The 24883-nt window shown below is 36.9% G+C and overlaps 1 protein-coding gene across 1 annotated transcript in view; it reads right to left on the bottom strand.

Annotated features, from left to right (window-relative positions):
• The window catches only part of PCCA (propionyl-CoA carboxylase subunit alpha), a 271152-nt gene that overhangs the window by 140485 nt on the left and 105784 nt on the right, over positions 1-24883 (bottom strand). Inside the window, exons 13-16 of the mRNA XM_062514894.1 lie at positions 15091-15234; positions 13284-13358; positions 8096-8164; positions 7219-7294 (exon numbers count right to left, since the gene is read on the bottom strand). Coding sequence (XP_062370878.1) covers positions 7219-7294; positions 8096-8164; positions 13284-13358; positions 15091-15234 — 364 coding nt within the window. The remainder of the gene's footprint in view (positions 1-7218; positions 7295-8095; positions 8165-13283; positions 13359-15090; positions 15235-24883) is intronic.

The following is a 24883-nucleotide window of genomic DNA, read 5'->3' as shown; positions in this document are numbered from 1 at the left end:
AGACTGCCAGGAACAAAATCACATTTGTTAACCTGACAAGCCATGACATTTTCAACAAACAAGCAAAATCCTAGACTATATAAATTTATTTTTTCTCTAGAAAACAAAATTTCACTTTCAGCATCATGATTTTTACATCGTTATGGCTGATGCAGAACTGCAGTTATAATCTTCTTTCCTCTAAATCAAAATACAATCAAATATAATAATCACTGTTCTTTGTACCTCTATATTTTTCATTTTACATGGCTGTAGTTTTCATACAATATTACATCAGTAGAAGATATCAGTTTAAGATGTGCTTCTTGGGTTTCAATTTTTACACACTATTTTCTAGAATATATTTGTAAAAGACAGCAGATTGGCATTTACATTATGGGGAGCTAATGAAATTTTTTAAAACTATGTATTCATATGTTTTATATAGAACACATATTCCTGAGGTTTCATTAATTTTCCAGTTAAATTGTCATTATTGCCTAATGAATACAGGAATACACTAAATAATCACACTGCTCACCACAGCTTATTAGCAATCCCCATTTGAAGAAGCCCTCATTAAAAAAATTAAATTATAATCAGAATAAATTACTCCTCATACTGCCTTGTCTCTGTCTTGCCACCTCCTTTTCTTCATTCTCTGCTTTAAAAACTCTGCTAAGTACACACCATACTTTTCATTAACTTACATTCTATAGCCTAACTCCTAACCCATCCTCACCAGAAAACCCAAAGACAACAATGAAATTAATTTTATAGAAAATTATTTTATAACAGGTTTATGAAGAGGCTATCACACCACGTTTTACTCACTAAAAATCAGAACTTGGAATGCCAAGGCACAAAATCATAGGCAGTGTTTTCACTATAAATATTTACTGACACTAAACATATTCAGTGTTGATTAGCCTTTTTACAGCATTAAGCTTCTGTCATATTGATGCCTGCAAACACAAATCTGCATTTATCCATGTAAACTTAATTGGAGTCCTACATGCCCCTCTGTAGATAAGCAGTTGAATAGACTTAACTTGATGATAATTTCAAATGGTGCTAAGTGGAACAGAAAGAACTTTATCTGCACACACTGACTGCAAAACCAACATGTGGAGTACAGGACTAGAGGTTTATCTTTTCAACAGGGCAGCAAAGCTAAACTATCACCCAACAATTTAAATGCTGAATAAGAAGAAATGTGATGAAGCTTAGAAGGTATTCTCAGTTATTTCTCTAAAGGAAATAAAAATAAAATAACTAGGCTCTGCATTGAGCATTTTGAAACACTGATTATGGTACTGTTCCTTAATTATCAGAATTGCACAGACTATGAAAACATCACTTTCAACACAAGAACTTCTCAAGTCCATGAGATTGCTACCCAGCAAGCCTCCACGTTCGTAATTCCAAAAGTTTTCACAATATTCCCTAAAACCCTCAACATTCAAATGTTTAACTGTCTTTCAAAGCTTGTGTTTTGCAATAACTTACTTCAGAGCTGGCTATCTGCATACAAAGTCCCATCCCAAAAGCAAGAAAAAAACGGAGTTTTAGCTTTTCATTTTAATACACAAACATCCACGTAAAATACTCACATGGGATCAGTACACCACTGACCCTCAGAGCTGAACATGTATTCCAATTAAAAACAATAATTCTTTCTGACACAAAAGTCTGGAGCTCACTGAACTCACACACCAGGATAAAGGGGGAGAAGAAGAGAGACAAGAAGAGATAATATATGGTAATATCATATTGTAAAATCCTAAGTTCAAACTAAATATTGTAACTGTATGTGATTCTGAACTTCTTATTAAGGAGTAAGAGGACCATTATTTACAGTGCTAGCAAACACATATGAATGCCTGAATAAGAAATGCACATGAATCAGTAGAATAATCAGAAGCAGAAGCTAACCAGACTTTGTCAAGAAAAGTGAAAGAAAATAAACGGCCATTCTACCACCATCCTCTCCTCAGATATCCTTTTACTATAAAGATGGGGAACACACTAGCCTGAATGTCAGGACAACTTCATATCTAGAGAAACAATACCACTTGTTTTTCAATGCATTCGCAACTGGACACATTACATTTCTTGTTTTTCACTGCCACAGCTCTTTCTCCTTAAAAAAAGGGAGAGAAAAAAAAAACCACACAAACTTACTGGCCCAAAAAAAAAAAAATACACCTTATTTTAATTTCTCCTTCTGCACTAATAACACTGCCTTCCTCTTTTACCTGATCAGCCTGTACTTCAGTTGCCTTTCCCTTTCTTCTCCACAGGATACCAGTAACCTGTAACCCTTCTTAAACTACATCCTACAACATATCACAGAGAAGTTGGCATTCCCACTCCCTCCCTTGTGTCTGCCTTAAGGAAAGGAGAGAACAGGAGCAGCTTCAAGCTGATGTTACTAAGCATTCTGAAATGGTCCCTTTTAATGATTTTGAACTAAGTTTGTTTCCTTGGTTTCTCCAGTTTTGGTTTCCACATCAATACACTTGGGAATCTGCAACGGATGAGAACACAAATATTCTTGCAGAACTACCCCTTTGCTGTGCAAAAGTTGTATGACCTGTTGAAGCATTTTTTAAAAGTACAAAAAAAAAAAACAAAAACAAAAGCTCATTTCATTTAAGAACAGACACTATACACTGCTTTTGCAGGGAAATAGGCTTCTTACACACAAAGGCTGTTTTGCTCACAATACCAGTAAGAGCATTTGCAGGGGATCAGAATACAGGACAGTCTAAAGCTTAATGTATACAGCTACTGAGAAGTAGCTTTCAAGTTAAAACCAAATAACTCAGTAATTTATGATGTTTAGACCTAAATTAAAGTTTGCTGTGTAAAGCTTTGACAACAGCTTCTGCTGCCACTATTCTGACATTAAGTTGTCCATTAAGTTAACTACTACATTTCTCTTCCCCTCAAACATTCACCACCATTACTTAACACTCTTCTGTTTTGTCTATGCTCTTTCACTTCATGCTGGAAGATTCCCCCAGTGTCAGCTGGTGGCTCCTTTATTTCTTCTTCATTTCTACTCCTTCTTGCTCTATCTGCTATTTATCCTTTTCCACAGAAACTCATTTTTCCACTCTTCTTCCTCCCAAATGGTCTAATACTTTCCTCTCTCCACAGAGCAAGCAAAATCTCAACAAAGAAGAGTTAACTTTATACAAAGACTTAAAGTTCAAGTTATTGCTTTACTTTAGAATGCTCAGGGAAGATAAAAAGCAAACAGAGGTCAAAGGAAAGATTACAGGAATCTGCACTCAAGGGTATGAGCTATCTGTCCAATCAGACTCTCTAGTGAATTGATAATGTGTTCTACTTGCTGCATAAATGTAACCATTTCTTTTATTTAAATAGATAAAAATAACTTTCCAAAACTTCATACCAGGATTTAAACATACCTTCAAATGAACAGATGTTCCAGCACCAGAAATGACAAAAACATTAAAACTTTAGAAAAACCAAGAAGGAAAGCACACCACACCATGTTTACACACACTGGATATACACTGAAAGGCATTCTTTCAATACCCTATTTCTGTTGTTCAAATTAAACACCCCCAAAATAATCAAAACAAAAAGAATAAAAAGTTTCTGAAAAAAACACCATAAGAGACAGAAATTAACTACTGACAATGGTGCATGCTCGTAGAAAACAAATCATGCCTCACCCCAATGAGCAACAGTGCCTCTCAGCTTGACTGGAATTCTCAACTTTTCACAATTCACAAATTCTCCAGTAACCACTGCACAAAACAAGAAGTGTCTCTTTTTGAGGCAAATCAGGGTTGGACTTTTAACTTTAATCACCCCTGAACTATACTGCAAGACTCAGAGGCAAAAATGTTACCTAATTAGACCCTTTGTCATTCCGGAGTCTCAGCTGAGATTTTGAATTCAGATCAGCACTCAGGGAGGAGTCAGTTCCTGTCAGAATAATTTAGACTGTAAAGAACCTCAAGAGATCATTTAATCTAATCCACAACTCAAAGAAACACTATCCTAGACTTTCATCTGCTCCCATTAACAACAATGGTGACATTTCACAGGAACAAAGATGGAGATTACATTCCCATGATCACATTGACTATCTTGACTTAATCTGGAGTTAGTCATGCTGTTAGCATCTACCAATGAACAGATTGTAGCATTTACTTTATCACTGTGTACAAGTTGTCATCAGCCCAAACTGTAATAAAATATTAACACAGCAGGCATTTTTAGAGCACTGCATTGTTGCAAACGCTCTAATTTGCTTTATTCAACATTTTTAATGAAGATACTGCTATTATAGGCCCTATATAATGCAGCCTTGGTTGCTTAAGGTATTATTTACTCAGATTTTGCTTAAGTCTGCTTTCTTTGCAACTATTAGACTGTTTTAAAAATTGAATTATTTTAACTTCCTTCATGATCTTGTCAGGCAGATTTAACTGGGAAGGACAGCTAAACCATGAATCCAAGACCAGGTAGTATCCAGTCCAAGAAAACAAGTCAATAAACACTTGTCTGGGGATTTGTTCTCTGTAAATGGAATGGAGCTAAAAAGGAATGGGGCAACTTGTGAATATCCCAAAGCCACAGCAGTAGATTCTGAATCTTTTCTCACACAGCCACTAGACAAGGAACAGCAGAGTAAGTCCTTGCCCTTTACACTGCCAACATGCCTGAACCCAGCTTAGATGAGTCACCTCCTGAAGGGTCACCGTGCTACTTCAGTCCTGGCTTCTCTGCTGGGACTGCCATGAATGACATTGTATAGTGGCATTTGCTCCAAGAAGACATTTGTCTTCTAGGAACTGGATAAAAACCACTGATTTCTTGCAGGTCAGCAAGCAACCATCAAAATAGTAGTGACTAAAATTCCTTACCAACTTTTGTCTGCTTTGAACTAGTGACACAGAAGTGATGGGGAAGACTCCATCCTCCATTAGCAGTCCCTAAGCTACACATTAGATGGTCCTTGACCTGTTACCCAGTCACCCTACATCCCATTCCCACCCTACGTGAGTGAACAAGCATCTTTGTTTACAGAAATTACAATCCTTGGGATTTTAAATCTAAAATTCTCACAGTGCACACCATCACTACAACTGGCACTGACTTCACCTGGCATTGCTTATCTAAAATGCTCTAGAAGAGTTACTTCATTACTTACAGGGAAAAACACAGCGTCTCTCAAACACAATGCAAACATAAATGCTGCTTCCCAGGAAATCAGGGGGACAAGTGGGCTGTGCTGAGAAACGGATCTGGAACGTACCAGTCTTCCTGAATAGTAATCTCTAAATAGTTATATACAAGCTCACTATTCAAACATAAAACAAAGTAAATTCAAAACTAGGTAAAAATAATTAAATTATTCTGTATCTTTTACTACTAACAAAAACTCAAGTTGGAAAAGACTTCATGTGAGGCACTTTACAAAAGATCAAGGTAGTTTAATATTGTGTTATACAGAAACCCAACATTGCAGAGCAAAACTATATACCATCATTTTAGGGGAAAAAAAATAACAAACCAAAAACCAAAAAGTTCTGCACATGTCAATGCAGTTTAGAACATTCCAGATTGGACAGTTTCTACTAACTACCCTACCAAGAATCATTCACACGAGGCAAGAGAAGAGGTACTTTAATAATATCCACAAATGTTCTATTTTAAATAAACACTGAAGAAACTACCAGCTGTATAAAACTGCACAAAATATCCTGGTGGTTTTCAAATGAAAACCACTGGCCACTGCAACTAAAAATGCATTGTGAAAATTCATCTACTTTTGAAACCTGCAGTACATTAAATTTTGTGGTTTGCAACACTTTAGGAAAAAAACTCCCTCTGTAGTTCACTAATTACTTCTTTAAATGTTTTTACTAGACTAAAAGCTTTCTCAGATAGAAATATTACAGAGACATTAGATACAATTGATACATGCATACTAATAAAAAGGCTGTAAAAACATCAAGAATACAAATTAGTACTTTTCAGGTGTAAGGTCTCATATCCTTCAGAAGTGTTTATAATCTGTGAACTGTTATTGGGTACATCTGTGTAAAATACCAAAGCACAAGCTATCAGTTTCCATCCCATATTATAGCACACAATAAAAGACAATGCTCCACATACATTTGCAATATTCTCATTAAATAAAATACTTTTAGCATCACTTGCTATCAATGCAGAGTGCGAATCCAGAGCCTGTCTCCATTAAAAAAAACACCAACAAAACCCACCTCACATCAATCTAACTATAGCAGTATAAACTTCTCACTCATATAAATTTACTCAGCTGTTATACAGCAGGGGTTTACATCAGCACATTGTACTGCAATAGTCTAATGGCTCAAGTTGCACCAATATAAATATGTTAGAGTTAGCAGTTCATTTACAATGGCTAATCCTACCATGTATCTACACTGTGGTAGAAGGATGTTCATTTTCTCCTAGACAGATAAATCTTTTGAGCCTGACAGAGCAGCTGTACCATTCAGCAGCACAGCATTAAACCCAAACCAAGTTTTACAGAAACTGCACATAAATTACCTCTCTTATCCTGAGTTGTCATTCCTATTTTCCATAAGACACAGAGGAAGACCTCAGAGATTTTTCCCACACAAAACATGACTTCCCTCACCAAAACTTAAAAAGAGTGGAAGTGGTCAAGGCTGATTTACCCCTGCTGCCTGGAAAGCCTCGAAGAACGGCTGCATCTCCTGTGCAATCAGCGAGCAAGAGCTGAAACATATGCTGATCAACAGCCCACATCTGCCCAAACCTAAACCATGACCTCAAAAATAAGAGAAATCTATAAAATCAACTACTGCACTGTGATAATATTTAACTGCAATCAATGTGTTAAAAGCCTAAAAATTGGAAATTACTTTAAACATCTTAAAGCACAATGGCCTTCCCCCCTCAAGAACATAGTAAATCAATTACATGCTACCATTCAGTGAGAATTATGAGTCTTAAAGTTACTTAAATATTTATCTTAAAATATTCAAGAGAAAGATGAAGGAAAAAAAACCTCTCTTTAGAGTTGATGTATCTTCTCAGCTTAATTAACACAAGCTTTCCCTGCTTTAATTTGCACTTAAGAAGTGGGAACTTTATTCAATTTGCTAATTACTACGTTTTCAAGCTGTTTTCTTGAAATAGATGACAGCCTATCACACTAGGAATCCAAATTTCTCTAGTTACCTCGAATTACATAGTTGTCCAAAGCTTCTTCCATTCTTTTCAATGCTTCAGATCTATTAGAGCCATAGGTAATCAGCTAAAGAAAAAAGGAAAAGAACTTACATTACCTAGAAATTAGATGTTTGTCTCTAGAATGTGAATAGCATTTAAAAATTAAATAGGTTTGCAGTACTTCTGCAGTCATAAAACCATTTCCTTACCATTACTGTATGTGTGTTACAAAGGCTCCCTGACACATCAAGAAAAAGCTGAGATCTCTTAACCCATTCAATGGAAGAAGGCCAATCATTTTTCCTTCATAAAACTTCAAACATCTAAACAAGCTCTCAGAAAATCAGATGAGAAGCTCAATAACCAAGCCAACTTGCCAGATTCCTAATGCCCAAACTCCTAAGATATCATTTTTTTGAGGACTTAACTCTGTCATGTCATATTTTAATTTTACCAGTATCTTTCTGATGAATAAGAACTAATACTAAGAGACACTATCAAGCATTTCTTTCAATGCTTCTTTTTGGAAGCCAGAATTATTGACATTTACATCCAGGCTAGACTCTACCAAAAAGACAGATTAGCAGTATCTAAGTCAGACAATAAAGGCTGGTGTTTAAATCAAAACCTTCTTAATAATTGGACACTGCAAGACAAATAATCACAGTGTCAAAAGGTAAAAAGAATGTTATTTAGAAGTGACACTAGATTTCTTCTATTCCACATCTTCCTTCACTTCTTCTACATTCCCTTGAAGCATGTTATGCCTGGCACCTTTAAAATACCAATTTACCAAGCCTTTAATATCTCTCTCTCATTTAAAAGACATATGTCAAAAATCAGTATTTCATACCTTTAGAATATTGAGAAATAATAATCAACTCACTTTTGAGATCATGGGATCATAGTAAATGCTAATGTCACTTCCTTGTTGTATACCACTGTCAACACGTACCTTCAAAAATAAGAAGTGAAAATAATTATGTATTACTGGGAAAAAAAAAATTTCAGCCTGAGAATGAAATCTACCCATCAGCCTTAAACCATAATCCCCACAAAGCTTATCACATACATTTTCTCCCTCTGGAAAGACTTGAATAATTATTTGTTTTCAGAGAATCTGAGAGGAGGGAAGGGAAGCTTTTTTTCTTCACCAGCAAAAACACTTGCAAATTAGTCTCTCCTTTATGAGAAACTTGACTGAAATCTTGAATTCATAGTCAAAATTCTCTTTCATTCTCTAGCATGCAAAGTAAACACAGTAAATCCAATCTAAGAATTTCAGCTGTGTTACACTCGCTTCAACTCTAAACACATTCAATTCTGATTTAATCCCTGTAATAAAATACAGTTGTAATTATTTTTCTGACTGACACCTGGAATGAGGGAATGACCCATATAATCACACCCTTTCTGCATCTATATGTAATCACATCCCTTATGTTCTGCTACAGCCTTTCCAAGGGCTTCAGTAAGAATAGAAGTAGAGAGCATTCAGCAGGAACTTTGGAGCTGTGCTTATCAGCTCCATAGGAATACTGAGCCTATGGTTTTCATGTCTGTAACATTTTCCTTCTCTGCCTAACCCTCTCAACTGTTAAACTTTTTTTTTTTTCTGTTGCTGCTCTTCCCCTGAGGCTTTAATGTTTACACAGCTTTTTCCATGGCTTTGCTTTGTAAGGACACAGCCCCAATTAAAGCTCTGATTCTGCAATATTCATGGAAAAAAATAACACGAGTTCAAAAATTTCTTTTGAAGAGGCTGATTGCTGTTAACCAGCCAACAAGTTAGTTTGTATATTGCTGATTCTTGTTTTCATCTCTCAGTTTGATTTCATCACTGTAGCAATGAGGTTAGCCATATAAAACTTTTCAAATGAGCAATTTCTGGGGAATAAATATTTATTAAATTGCTCGTTTTGAGCACTGGAATCCGAAATATTTTTTTAAAACTAATCAAAATAACTCGAGTGATAAATGCATTCTGGGGATCATAAGGATGGAGGGCTCTAATCAAAGCTGTTCAAACAGCAGGGCTCCAATATACTGTATTGTAAAGGGGGTGGGAAAGAGGGTCCTGGAATCTCACTTAAATGTTCACCTGTGGGAAGGAACCTTTGTAATAAACAGCAGCTCATCTGTCTGCAGCAAGGCAGAAAAAGGTCAATGCAACGGCTGTTAGGCCTTTAATATTTTAATTTAGGCAATTATCAAGGGACCACATGTAGAACCTCTTGTCTAGAGAATCCACATGAGGGCATGATGATGACTTTATTATCCCAATGACATTAAAAGATACCCTAGCAGGTGTATTCACTTTCTTTAGTAAGAAACACTGACTAGTTTTTAGGACATTATATTGTTTTTAAGAAGAAAAGCACTTATTCACATATTTGTATTAATATATTTATATTTACATATATTTTCTATACTTATTCATATGTAAAAGCAGTATTGCTTCTGTACCACTTTAATAGCATCTTATCTGAATGTGCTTTATCTGTGCTTAACTGGGCTCCCCACTACTCACATCAGGTACATTTAACATTACTACTGATGAGAAGGTAGTTCAGACATGTCATGACTGCAGAATAAACATGCAGTGTATTTCTCAGCTTTCTTTCTTCCAGCTGCTAAACCATCCTTTCTCACAGAATGGCTGCCTATGTACAAAGTTAATGCACATGTTCTCATATTTAAATCAGAAAGAATTAATTAACCTACTCAGTTCCAGATAAATCCCCTGCCCATATGACATACATACTCCACACATACTTGAATTGTACTGTAACTTTTGTCTCTAAAGCAGAACCTATAAAGTCATTGCACACAAGCATTCAGGGGAGCTTTACATATGCATAGGTAAGTACTGACACATGTATACCATCTTTTGACAAAGAAAAAAAAACATATGAAAGGTACATGATTTGGACCCACAATAAGCAGGTTAGTCCAACCCTAAAGTTAACTAAGATTTCTGAGGCTACCAAGTATATGCTCTGCCTGGGTTTATGTTTCTGTTCATATACAACACATGTACGTGACCACTATAAAACTCACATTTTTCCCTAACTACAGTATCATCAAAATGCTACAGTGAATATAAACTACTTAAACTACTGCATAACTTCCTTTAAAAAAATCTGGAGTCCTCTATAAAAGTTAATTTTCATAAAATGAACTCAAGATGACTGAAAAACTGACAGCAAAAAAGAAATACATTTATACTATCTTCAATTCTCCCTGTGGTGCTTACATTTTCAGAGCCTGGTAACAGTAGGTGATTTTATAAACTATATGGTGTGACAGAACTTAATGAATATTGGATGAAGAAGAAACCCTAATTCAATAGATATTCACTATAATGTGCTGAACTTGATAAATAATAGCAATATTTATTAGACCTCCAGCATTTATTTCTGATTAATATAGTTCCTTTCTTTCACTCAGTATTTAAGATACTTTGGAAAAGCTAAGGTTAGGGTCAAAGGTCCTGCTGTAGCCTAGAGCTCGTTCATATTACAGCTCTCACACTTTATTGCTGTTGTACTATCCTCATGTATTATTACATTAGGGAAACTGCAAAATGAATGAAAAATGTTTGGGGGGGGGCGGGCGGGAGGGGGCAGGGAGAGGGATGGGAAGGGGAGAAGCACAGTCTGTGTCTCAGTCCTTCAATGAACTCTTAATGCATCAAATTCCACTTAGGAACACAAACAGATTCTAGTATTTCTCAGTTCTTTGCTATAGCCGAGTCTAAGAATTTTTCTTTTCCTGGTAAGAGTCATTAAAATACCAGACTGTTGCTCATACAGAGAACAGTGCTGGAGCTCTCCTGATACAGCAGAACAGGTTGTGCAGGAACACCAAACATCAAAGCTCACTGTCACACATAAGGGCTTAGTTTGCAGTCACCTGTCTTAAGCTTCATTACCAAAGATGAAAAAAAATTGGTTCTTGTGAGCACCACATTCTAAGGAAATTACAAACTACATGACACAAAAATAGCCATCATATTGTTCCCTATGGCTAAGCAAAAGCTCTCACACAGCCATGCTCGCCAGTTCCACCAGCATGAGCAGCTGGCACACAGGCATGGTAGGCAATCAGAGCTAACTCGAGACACAGAAGGAATGAATTGCAAATACATTTGGCAATACACGTAAGCTGAACTTGCTGTGACACACTACAGTTTTCTGCTGATTTTTCTCAAGCCAAATTGTTGACAACTCTAAAACCTAAAATGCAGAAAACAAACACCATGGCACAATGGGCCTGTAACGCTGTACCTTTTCAGCCATATTAATTTTGTTCTTAGCAGCATGACGTTCTCAGAAGAGACATTAGTTTCATGGTAGCAGAAATATATGTATTAAGACACCAATTCACGAGTGACTAGATAAAAATAGTTTTTGTATTTTTTAATATGACAGTGGAAGTAAACAGGAAGAGAAAGCCTAGAGACTCCATATGAGCTCCTCAAACCATTGCTCTGAAGCCTCCAGTGTAATTAAAATCTCTTTCTTTGGGACCACGATGGACTACGTGAAGCAATCAGGCATCTCCCACCCTTCATTTTCAATTCACCTCTCCCCCTAAGCACAACTCCCAGCCCACCCCATCTACCTGACAAGTGACAGCCCAATCTGATTAAATGCTTGCAAGGGAGGGGACTCGTGGGCCTCCATGACAGGCCAAAAGTGATCACCATGGAGATACATAATTACAGCTGTCAACGAGTCTACTGTCCTGCTGGCATCAATTTGATTGCTCCCAGCAATAATGATAGACAACGCTTAGTGTGCACTCTCCTACACCCAATCACTTTATCTATTCCGTGGTCCATTTAGCTGACATGCAACATTCACACAAGCAAATAACAGCAGTAAGCAGAACATTTAAGGCATTTTAATTGTTTTTTCTTTGTATGGATGGCTCACAAGCGCAAATGTTATTATATAAAACTCCTGCTGCAGCATTAATTGAAGAAAGATTTGGTGGGACAAAGACTGTAGGGGGTATAGTTTGTCCATTATCACTTGTACTTTCAACAGGTCTCACGTTTGGAAAATTGCAAATTGCAAAAACTTGCAAGGGCAAAATGTTTGACATCGTGTTAGCTATTACAACATGGTGAAAACTTCTAACAACCACTGGAGTACTCATTATAAATTCTTATTAAATACACTCTTTGTTTCATTAAAAAGAAGTTTAGATACATCCAGTGATACCTTTTTCCCTCATCTCCTCTTTAAGAGCACATAATGCCTTTTAGATCTTCACAATTTTTTTCTGCTTTCAGGCTTTGAACACAGCATGAAGCCTTAAAAGACCAGAAAGGGTCAGGTCCCTTTGGAAAGTACACGGGCAAAAACAATTTAAAAAGCGAAATAAATCATATATCCAATAACAACTCCATATTTAAGATTCCTCCTGTAATCTCTCAGTATTTTCTGTGCAAGCAATCAGACTGAATAATTGTGTTCACAGATGGTACAGTCTCATCACTGCACTGACATAGTGTCATTCATGTATATGTGCACTTATACTTTAAGATTACCTTGATTTTACAGAAAGGCAGTGTATTTGCTCTTTATACCCAGCAGAAAACACTGCTTGTTAAACACTTATTCTATATAGTTAGGCTGTGCCCTGAAACATGTAATAACCACTCTCTTTAAAGTATACAAAGCTAAACAAAAAGCACTGGCAGTTTCTCACTAGTGTCCCCAGTCCTCTATGCTTACACAACTGACTCAACAGTTCACTGTCATTTCTAATGACCACATGCACATTGACTAAACCTGTGTTTGAAAAACTTACGCTGAAAGTTATAGAACAAACTATTTCAACACTTACTGGCTTCCTGTTATACTAATCTGAACATTTTTAACCCAGTTTGGAACAGTTCACTTGCAAGCAGTTTTTCAGGTCGCACAAATCACTATTGCCATGTCCTGTCCCCACTCTGGCAAAAAGCTGGAAAAAAGCCTTGGCTTACAAAGCTGCTGAGTATTTACAGTCTTTATATAAAGAGACACTCAGCACCTACGAAAACCAGAACAGTTACTTACACTTGGGACATGCAATGGTTCCTGATACTGAGACAGTTTACCAATGGATGGCAGGCCAAACGATTTGTAGGGGTCCTGGAAAAAAAATTCAACATGAGAAAGCATTAAACTTTTACACATGTGGAACAGATAACGTTTAAAAGCTTTAAAAGTGTAACAGAAACTGCTACTGGAATGACACTGTTTTCTTGCCCAGAATTAACTTTTGTTGAAGAACATTTCTTCATCCACCTGCCCCCACAACTCCAAATAAAGAAATGGAAGTACATAAAATCTCTTGCTTCAGTTAAAAAGAAATATTCTGCACCCAGTTACAATATACCAAAATAAAATATACAAAGATGACATTTCCATTAGCTACACTTGGAAGAAGGATAGGAAAGTATTCAGGAGGCCAAGCTTTAAAAGAGAGCATAAGAAAAAATTTTCAGAGATAAAAAGGGTAATTAGAATTTCAACTATCTTAAGAAGTCAAACTGATCTTTATGCCATTAGAAACTTCCAATATTAATGTACATAATGCAACACCAATACAAACTTAATAGGAAAACAAATAAATATATGGCCTGCAGAATAACATAATTCATGGCAAAGTAGCTGGATTCATTACTTATAAATGTGAGGGGATTCAAGCTGAACAAAATAAAAAGCCCAAGCATCATTTACTTCAGGGTAAAGCCTACTAAAACTCAGAATAGCTTCCATGCCAGTCACAGGGTAAATATTTATTTTTTGTCACAACAGACCGTACAACTTGGAATCAGTAGAGCAATTTGGTAGTTATGTGCATACCATGAAGGGGTTAAAAAAAAAAAAAAAAAGAAACAAAACCAAAAAAACCTCAACATCCAATAAGATGGTCTAGGTAACAAAATTTCTAACAGTTAAGCAAGGAAAAAAATGTCTCAAGGTGCTGAATTCGTTTTGAAATGCAGAGTTACCTAAAATGTTCCTGAAACTAATTGAAGGAAGATATGCATTATTTTCCAGCCCCCATCCCTGAAAATGTTCAAGGCCAGACTGGATGGGACTCTGAGCAACTTGGTCTAGGAGAAGATGTCCCTGCCCATGGCAGGGGGGTTAGGACTAGATGATCTTCAAGGTCCCCTCCAATACAAACCACTCTGTGATTCACTGACTTTTTTTTTACTTAAATTTTCTTTTCCATGGATCAAAAGGGACAACAAAAAGACATTACCTCAAAAATGTCTTGAAGATGCTTGAAAACAGGGTTTCAATACTCGTAAGCTTGTAAGCTTCTTTAAGGTGAGATAGAGACTCATACAACAATTATATTTGTTGTTTTGGAATGTGCTTTGAAAGTTTATCCTATAAAATGTAGTTTCAGAAGATTGGTTTTTCAATCTTGGTTTTTCAATAATCTTTTCAAAAGTTTTAATAAAAGAACAGCAAATCTGTAAGACATGAAATTTAAACTGTCTTTTCAAGTCAACAAGTTTCAGCTACACATTTCAGAGACCTGGAAAGTCTGGTAAATAACTCCAGCATCACTGAATGCGAACTGAACATGAAGGTTTATTTCTAATGATATTTGCTTCTCTTTCTCTTTCACTGTCTTTACTTTCAATTTTCAGGAAAAAGCTATGTTGAAACATACAACATCTTGTTCATTAAAAAATAAAAACTCGACAATTCTACAAAACATCATTAACCATTCATGTTACATTCTCTAAATCATGACATTCACATGATATTCCTTGGTTTCACCTTGGCATCTATCCACACCTGGGTATTATTACGCCACAATTCAACCACCTACCCCCCCTGCCCATTACCACTCATTTACCTCAGCATAAACTCGACATTCAACCGCCCAACCATTGATGGGAATATCAGCCTGTTTGTGCCTGAGAGGGTAACCCTTAGCAACGCGGATCATTTCTTGGACTAAGTCCAGGCCGGTAATGCATTCTGTGACGGGATGTTCAACCTGCAAGGTCAAGAACTGTCAGTCAGTAGGTAACAAAAAGCAACCAAAACCAAAAGCAACTCTCTGTAAACAAACACAGATAAACAAGAAACTCGACCGGCCAAAGAAGAGAGATAATATATTTCTATTTTGGTCTTTTTCCACCAAAAAAATAAATAAAAAAAAAGAAATCTACTTAAACTCCAGCAACTGATGTCTTTGCATGGAAAACACAAAGAGATAATTAGCAGATTGCAATAACTCAGAGCAGCATACAAAAGGAAAACTAGAGAGGTGACCTGGGAGGATTTGAGTGTTTGTAGGGATTTTTTGTTTGGTTGGGGGTTTTTTACAGTTATTTTACAAAATGAAATGCATCTGGTGACAATGAGTTAATTTTTCTTTGTTTGGAAGCTTTTCCCATTCACTCCAGTTTTGAAGAGACTCACACCATAGCCATAACCATATTTTAACTGAAAATCTCAAAAGTAGCTGATAATCAACCCATTCTGCTACACTTAACATGGCGTGTACAGGAGCCGCTACCAATTTTCCACAGCACCGGCATAGCCTATATCTCACCCATTCGCCTTCTTTCACTAACCTGTCCTGACAAGCAACCAGATTAGCGTAATCTTGCATCAGCGCAGCGTTGCAGAAACAAGCAGATGGACCCTTCAATTCCCACCCCCCCCTCCCCCCCTTTCCAGAGTTATCTATTTAGTGCTTAGCATGCACAATAGCTGGGCTGGACCAGCAGAGTGGCTCCACACGCTCAGCAAATTGCCGCTAACAGCTTGGGAAGATGCTGCTCTGGGAATTGCCGCTGCTCGCGTTCACGCGGGAGGCGCGTACAAGCAGTCACGTGGGCGCACATAAGCACATGCACACATGCTTCTGCCTTCAAATGGGCAGAGATTAACTTTAAAAAGCCTTTAACTAGGCATAGGACAGTAAAAAGCAACCAAGGTGGTTCCTCTGATCACCACCACATCGATCAAGTAAAAGGTAGGCATGCTAAAAGCACGTTCTTCTCACAGAAACAGCTATACCACCTTCCATATAGAAATCACGACAGAACTGCCATTTTTGTTATAAAATGCTTGTGTTCCAAGGGGCAAAATACCTCAAGAAAATGCACTTTGCAACTGTTTCTCATGAGATGTCATACTATGTACCTTTTCTGACACAGGAAAAGGTCACTGACCAAACCACTTGTCTTTCTTCCTTCAAGTATATAGTATTAAGGAAAATATTCAGTCATTATAACAACATTGTGGCTTACCAGAACAAGTAGATGCTTTGGTCTTTAAGAAAAAAAGCCTTGTAAAAATAAACAGATGGCATCCATAATTAGCCCTGTGTGTGCTGTGAGTTTGTTTAGAGTTTCAACAACATTTTAAGGCATTTTGACATAGTTTTAATGACAAACCATCACTGAAACAAGCACCTATTCTTTGAAGGACAAAACTGACATTGAAATGGGAATCTATCATACAGTTTAAGGATGTACCTTTGGGATTCAATCTTGATTCTGCCTAACACATGATACTTTCCAGCATGTCAAACTTAATAACAGTATTTTGAGAATCTGTGAAACATCTCAGTGTCTATCCTGCAGTGTTAAATTGAAGCAATTCAATTTCCATTAAGACTTGAAGTTTTATTAAAACTCCCCAAGTTTTAATAGAAAGTTACTTATCACACATTCATATTTGGACAACAGAACTTGCTGTCCTACTTTGGAATTTAAGTTTTAAAAAGATTACCTTTGTATTGAGAACATGTTTGGAATTTTAACATTCCAGATAATTAAAGTACTTTCTATTTTTCCAAAGGCATTTGCATTATTTAGTTATACTGCCATTTTTCTTGGATAGCAATTGGCATTCCAGATTCAATAGCTTCATTGTTGTTTTCAGTTTAATTGTTGATGATCAAAATAAGATGGAATGTCTCTGAAAAGAAAAATATTTTTGTTGTTTGGTTCATACGACTCACAAACATTTATTTAATCCATTCTTCAATACAGATCTTTGACTTGGTCAATATTTTCTTATGTTTCTTCAAAATACTCCCTTTGTGTCTCACACAAAACAAGCATTCAGAAAATATGTATAGGAAAAAATGTTGAGGGGTGTTTTTGGGGTGGGGAGAAGTTGCAGTTTATTTTAGGACTCTGTTTCAACTATTACTGTTTAGGCATAACACAGATAACTGCAATTATAGCATTAATTTGGAGTAACAAATACACTTTAAATGCATTTTAGTATTCATTAAGACCATCAGATGACTAAAATATGGTAGAAAATAACTGAAATCTTGAAGTCACTACAACTGTAACAGCCAATTGACTAAAGTAATTGTATCTGTTATAAAATCACTCTTCAAAGCTAGACTTCAATCACTTCCCTCTTTTCCACTTTCTACTTCAGGTGCCATCTTTATTCTGCCTGCCTGCTTTATTCTCTTCTATTCATTTTATGCTGTACCCCTTCTCCATCAGCAGCCTTTACTTGCCAGTATATGGAGACTAAGCCAAGTACCAATTTTTTGACAAGATGCATGCAAGTTTGCTCACAAATGGAGCTGAATCTCACTCAATTGATCAAGTCCTTTACCTTTAGGCCACAGTAAGTTTTGCAGTTGACTGATCCAAGATGCTGCCAGTGAGCCCCAGCCATTAAAGAGACAGTGTTGGTATGGTTACACTATAGTGGCTACATTAACACATTATTGCTGTCTTCAACACAAAGGGCAAAACCAGACATGTCTGCAGCAAGCAATCTACAGATCATAGTTGTATCAAGGCAGCTCTACCTTATTCTCAACAGGACAGGCAGAAAAAATTGATTAGCAAGAAGTCTCAATTAATTAGCTGACAAAAGTAACACCTTTACTATCAGTTCCTTCACTTACACCAAGTCTGCTCTTAAACAGTTGGTAACAAGTCATCATTTCAATACACTTAATAACGATATATACATCCTTTAAAAAGTCTTAACTCTCTGTAAAACGCCACTTATGTTCCTGATTTCAAGTCCACAAAGCTGTACCTGCTATGACCAGCAATAGCTATACAGAGTGAATTGCTTCCCCTCCATACTACTGCTCTTAAGACATAGCACAGCAACCAGATTTCTCATGAGCATTGCAAGTGTTTTTGCTTCACTAACCCCTTCCCATTTATATAGCAAGAGCAACTAGTGGCAAAGCCTGTCAGAATATAATAATTATGTCCCAGTTTATAGATGGTAAAGCAGATATCTAAGAGCTGGGGAACTTACTAACATCACAGGCCAGTTAGCATCCATCACCAGAATAGTATGGAAAGGTTCCTAATTATCCTCCTGTTCTATGACTGATAGTGGTTTTAAAGCTTTACCATATGGGCTTCATATACAGCTACAAAAACAGCCATGCAGTTTTTACGGACACTTGGAGCTAAGAGTTAAATTAGCGATGACTGCTCCCCTTATATTCAGAGAAATAATTCTGGAACACATTTTTCTCAAAACTATTAAGGTACTCAGATATAGCAGCAAACACTTCTGGACACTCACAGACTGCTCTTGTCCCTGTGTGTATAAGGCATCAAGTTACTCACACAGCAGTTGGAACATTCAAGCACGCCACATCAGCCAAGAAAATCTGAATTTCAGTAGACTTAAAACTACAGCCTAGGTCACCCCTACTACTGTAAGTCCCTAGTTGGTGTCATATACCCCTTTACATTCAGATAAATAATCTCAAAACTAACTTTCAATATACACCTCAGTTTCCAGGAAATGTGATTCACCTGGAGTCCCACAGGCTTTGCTCCTGCAGCCAAATCCAGTATCAATTGACCCAAATGCACCAACTTACAGATGCTTCTCAACCCCCTGTATTTCAGTAAACCTGGTTCGTATTTCAGAGAACTGAACAGGAACAGAAGTGCACACATGTTCTGCTCTTCAGGCATGCAAGCTCCTGACTGCTATGAGCAGGAGCATGCTGGGGTCACATCTTTCTGCAAAATAGTTCACATGTACATGGGGTTTGGGAGCACACAGCAAAAAACAGCTTTTCATAAAGGCTACTTTATGAAAAACAGACAATGGTTGGATTAATGTAAAGAATGTATGGAAAGCAGGAATACATAACTGGCTAACTACAGACATCCCATATAACAACATTTGCTGTTTGTTTGCTGTCTTATCAGTATACAACTGAAGAACCAAAGGCAACTAGAGTACAAAGAGTACAAAAACTTCGATCAGCTAAGATGTTCAGGCAGATTTCTTTTATTGTTTCCCAAGTAAGATGTAGAAATAAAAGCTAATGCACAGACATTCAGTACAACCTAGTTGTTTCATCATAACATATAACTTTGAAAAAAATATTTAAGTTATATTCCAATAATCATTGTCACAGTTCTCAATTTTCTTTTGCAAGGATTTGTTTCTACATTGTATGGGACGGACATCTTATGTGACCTATGAATTCTGAATCTTTTCTGTGTTTTAGACAAATAGCACACACTTTCGTTCGATAAGTTAACTAGTTCACAAGTTTCTCAATGTTTCTCAAACATAATTTTCTCAACTAATATTGTGCGCTTCAAAAACATTTCATGAAATTCAGTAATTCGACACTATTTCCTTTCCACTACATACTCCATGTAAGAAAATAAAGAAACTAGTATCCAAAAACCATTACTTCCTTTCCTAAAGATGTAATTCCTGCTTTTACTTCATTTAGCTGCAGTATTAAAAGCTTGTCAGAATACTTCATTCAAGATGGCTCCGGTCACACTTCAGCTATTCTTGGGTTTGCTTTACATCAAATTCACCAAAGCAAAGAAACTAGTGTACCCTTTGAAGAATGACCTTTTGTCTCTCTACTTATTAAGTAGTCTCCTTTTTCTCTACTTTTTTTAATAGTATTTTATGAGAGTTACATGGGAATCTCATTTCTAAGATATCACTCCAAGCCTTGGCAGCACCATTAATGGCATCTTTCAGATTCAATGACTTACACAAACAATGTTGTTCTCTTCTGTCAACAACAATTAGCAATGCTTTTCTGTAGTTCTTTTGGGAAGCCTGAAAAGCAGACAACCAGTAGATACATAATGGAAGTTGCATTAGGAAGCAAGAATGTGGCAAAAATTTGGTTAACTGTTGTCCGCTGACCCTCTTGTGTGAAGAAGTGTTGTTTGGCAGCAAAATCACCTTTTCTGTTGGTTCTAAAAATGGCCAAGAACAGCTGGTATAAACTGTGCAGAATAGATTCTCGTGGGCTTAGCAGATTGGTAATGGGATAAGACCTTTCACCTTTAGCTCAGTTGTTCAAATTCAGCCCAGGTAGCAGCAGTTGAAAGTCTTTACCATCTGACACTGTTTCTTAGACTATTTAAAATGACTGAAGCAAAATGTTGTCACAGTAAAACAAGATTGCAGTATTAAAAAATATTAAGAGTCTCAGCAAACAGCAGAAACAGCAGCTTGAGACTTGACTTTGAAATCCCACGGATCTAACTTCATCGAAATCTAACTCCTCTAACTCCTGGCAGCCCCTTTCTCTGCTCCCACACTCCTGCCAGCCTACCACAAGTCATCCTCCAGGCAGCTACGCACAACCAAGACAGGAAGATCACTGCTTGCCATCCCGTGGTTCTGCTATAGATATCAAGGTCACCACCACACTGTGGCTTCAGGTGGCAATCTGGACTCAGCTCATCATTTTGCTATTTGTAATTTGCTGTAATGTTACAGATATAGTGCAGATGCAATATTTTCCAGCACTAATATCCTATCACTAAGCAAACGTGTACCAGGTGCCGACTGACTGGTGATGAGCAGCAGAATAGACAGATACCATTAAGAGGCTGTTAGAACCAGGAGTTTTATAAGGTATGGAGCTCCAAATCATCTGCAACAGGATTTCTACCTACTTTTAGACATTTTCCAACCACACTTTTTGTATTTTCATGGGTGGACAAACATGAGAAGCAAAGACATGTTGCACATAAAAATTCTTCCCATGTTTTGCACTAGTCACAGCCAGTTTTGCACAAAGACAAAGCTCTGGAATAAATAATTTTCCAAAGGTCAGTAAAATTTGATGAAAACCCAGAAAGTGATGAACAGAAGTCATAGGACTGGGTAGTGTTTTACAGATCTATGGAAGGTTACTTACCTCCACTTTATGCGTTAGAATCAAGTTACTGTAAAAGAACTTTAAAATGTACATAAAATACTCTTGTGACAACTGTAAACTAAAAACACAGGCATGCCATTTGGTGTCAGCCAGTCTCTCACAAACACATCAGACTACTCTACAAAATTAATTTTTATTTCCTAAAAAGTTGTGACAAAAATAGTCAAACTGACACATGAAGAGAAAACCCACTTCTCCTGAAATTACCATATTTCTCAACTCCAGTCTACACATACCATCTTTTCAATTACATTAAGCAAATTCAGTCACATTTAGAGGAGGAAGGGAATAATCACACGTTATTTAAATCTCACAACTCATGAGAGAGGCAGAAGGCTGGGAACAGGCTGAGACAAACATAACAATTGTACTGAGGGTAAGAACTCAATTCACATCACTCATTGTATATTTCTCAGTGTTTTCCTAGCCAACAAGGGATGCTTCTCATTTCAAGGTACTACAAACATCTAAAATATGGTATATTTTCCCTCTGCTGTCACTAACTGATTCACATGTAGGAAGCTTAGCTACACCCCGCATGCATGTATTAACAGATATTTACAGATCACAGACTTCGTTGATATGAAGTCCAAGAGAAACATCACCTATTCTTCCAGTGAAGACAAGAAGGACCCTTTCTGGTGAAAGCCAGCACTTCTGAAGTACTTTAAGAAATGTTAACATATTGGAAATCAGAAAGGCTATCAATCTAAGGGGTCAGAAACTTTGTATTTATTGCAAAGTTCTTGATAAGTTGTTTGGGACCATGACTATCCTTGATTAGGCTGATAACAACCAGGCAACATAAAACACACTACACTATGAGCGCATATAAAGAATCAGATATTCAACACCTGGTCTGCCTCAATTTTAACAGTTGTAACTGCCTGAAAACCACAGCAAAAGTGCCCTGAATGATACTGACTAACACAGAAGTTCTCTGGTAGCTGCTAGGGCACACATCTCTACGTTCACTTGGGGAAAAGAGCAACTAGTTTTATTATGCAATTATCCAATCTTCAATCTTATGTCTCATACTTACCAGCTAGCCTCTGAAAGATGGCAGAAAAGCACATACAACAAAAAGAACATCGCCAACAGCAAATAATAAACCATTCTAGCTGAATCACTTAGAGCCAGTAAAACATCTGTAACAAATTTGTGTAACATACAAGAGACACAATGGAGCTGATTCACCAATTTTCTTCTGCTTCCCAATCTTGTATAGTATTGCAGCAACACTTAAAACAAAAACTAAATAAATATAAACTTCCTTCAAGGTGCTATTTACACTTCTTTTGTATAACTGTATGAGAGAAAAGGTGTATTCCCAAAGAGTCTCCCCAAAAAACAGCAAAGTAACAATACAACTCTGATTACTGCAAAATAATTTACCAGAAAGACTGAAAGGCATTCAAAACATATTCAGGAGGGAGGGAAGAAGGGGGGAAATCAAGAGGCAGTGCAAAATCATGGACACAGTTTAGTTAGCAAGTATATTTAAAAGTCTATATCTAAAATAAAAATGCTACAGTGCTCTGATCAGAGATGGAAACATTGAAACAGACAGAAAACTGCATAATTTAATAGAAACGTTCTGAAGGTGCTGACAGAAAGCTGTGTCTAACGCACACTGACAAGTATCTTGAGAGGATCACTTATGGATCAGACACTCAGTTTTGGAGAGTTCTTCCAGCTCTGGAGTGTTCAGCAAGAACAAGGCAAGCAAGTCTGTTAGTCACTGATCACAGTTAGGAGATGCAAAAGGAAGAAAAAAAGACTGGAGCAATAAAGGGACATCTGGAGACTATTCTGGTCCTGAAGTTAAAGCTGGACAAGCTTCAGTAGAGTTTCTAGGTTCAGCTCTTAATAATAGGGAGCAAGTACAATACATTATCTGCATAACTGTTAGTTGAACAGAAAGTAAATCTTGAGACTTGGGAAAAGTGAGATTGATTGGGTAAGACTGGGGAAAAAATCAGAGAAAACTACTACTCGAGACTCAAGCTGAAATTCTAATTAGACATAATATACAGTCAGGATAGAGGAAATAGAGATTATCTAAACAAGTAGTCTAATTTAAGATTAGTAAATTGCTGTAAGAGTTGGAAAGAATGAGTTTGCTATTATGGAGATTTCATACTGCTTAGGATATATTTCAAAAGGAGCCTAAAGATGGAATTGTGAAAGCTTTCTTCCTTCCTATGTGGAGACTTTTGAAATTTGGGACTATAAACACAGAGCAGCGGGAATTTCATGGAGAAGACACTGCAAAACAGCAAAGAATGTCTTAAAAACAACTCACAAAAAGGAGTCCAAGTATATTTCATTACTAATTCCATTTAGGGACTCATGGTCAATAATACTACAGCAAGGAAATGGTTTTGAAGTTCTGGTGGGTTATGCAGAAAAACGTAAATTAATTTTCAACTATGTAAACAAGAACATCAAGTCACTGAAGAAATCTTAGCTCAAAAACTACAAGATGGTGGAAAGTGTAAATAATATGACCAAAGTGAGAGAATTCTTCATGATATTTTAATGAACTATACAATGCCATTAACCACCACTTCCTCTAACTGAATCTAAGGTGGACCCGATAGTGTCTAGCAAAGGCACATGAAAGTGACTGTCATGGCTAATTCAAAAACCACTGCTGAGGTTTTGCAAGGCAATGAAAAAAAGTACCAGCAGTCTTCTGGCACAGAAGATTGTAACACCCCCAAATTCTCTTTAACTTCTTTACCCAAAGCATAAACTTACCTAAATCATAAATTTACCCGGCTATAACATAAGGTCACGCAATGTCAGATTATGAAGATCTCTTTATGCTCTATCATTGCCCACATGTACAAGCAGCACACAGGACATAACCCTCATGAAATGTAGCTAAAACAGAATGGGAAGCTTACCAAGCTGGTGCTTGATTCCACATTTCATTCTTTCTGGTGTTATTTAACAAAGTGAGAAAAAGAGGATAAAGGCAACAGAATGGACTTGTTTACAAGTTTAACACTCTTCTCACCTTCATGAATGATATCCAAGTTACATACTTGTTTACTTAGCTTATGACCAGAAATCCATCAAACAGTCAAAAAAGTGGTAGAAGGGTTCATCTGTTTATTTGCAGTGCACATTAGAACAGCTTCTACTGACCACATGAACTGTCAGAAAAATCTTACATTGTGTGAGCATGCTTTTTATGCAGTTGCATTCGAGTCCCAATTTCAATCGTATGCCGATTGCTAGTGTTTTATTGCTCATATACACATATAGCTTCAAACACCCTGCTAGAGAAACTCAGCAAGTGATCAGAGTATTAAAAAAAAAAAAAAAAAAAGAAACTTCAGGGACCAGTACGCTTCAGGAAAGCCTCAGAACACAGTGGCTAGCCACTTGCTGTGAACTCACAGTGGCACTTAGCAGTGACCTTTTGCGAGGTTCTTAGGTCAAGTGTAACAAAGAG

This window comes from Cinclus cinclus, chromosome 2, assembly GCF_963662255.1.
Source record: "Cinclus cinclus chromosome 2, bCinCin1.1, whole genome shotgun sequence".
NCBI lineage: Eukaryota > Metazoa > Chordata > Aves > Passeriformes > Cinclidae > Cinclus > Cinclus cinclus.
Note: the sequence above shows the minus strand (reverse complement) of the source record. Positions and strands in the feature narration are given on the sequence as shown.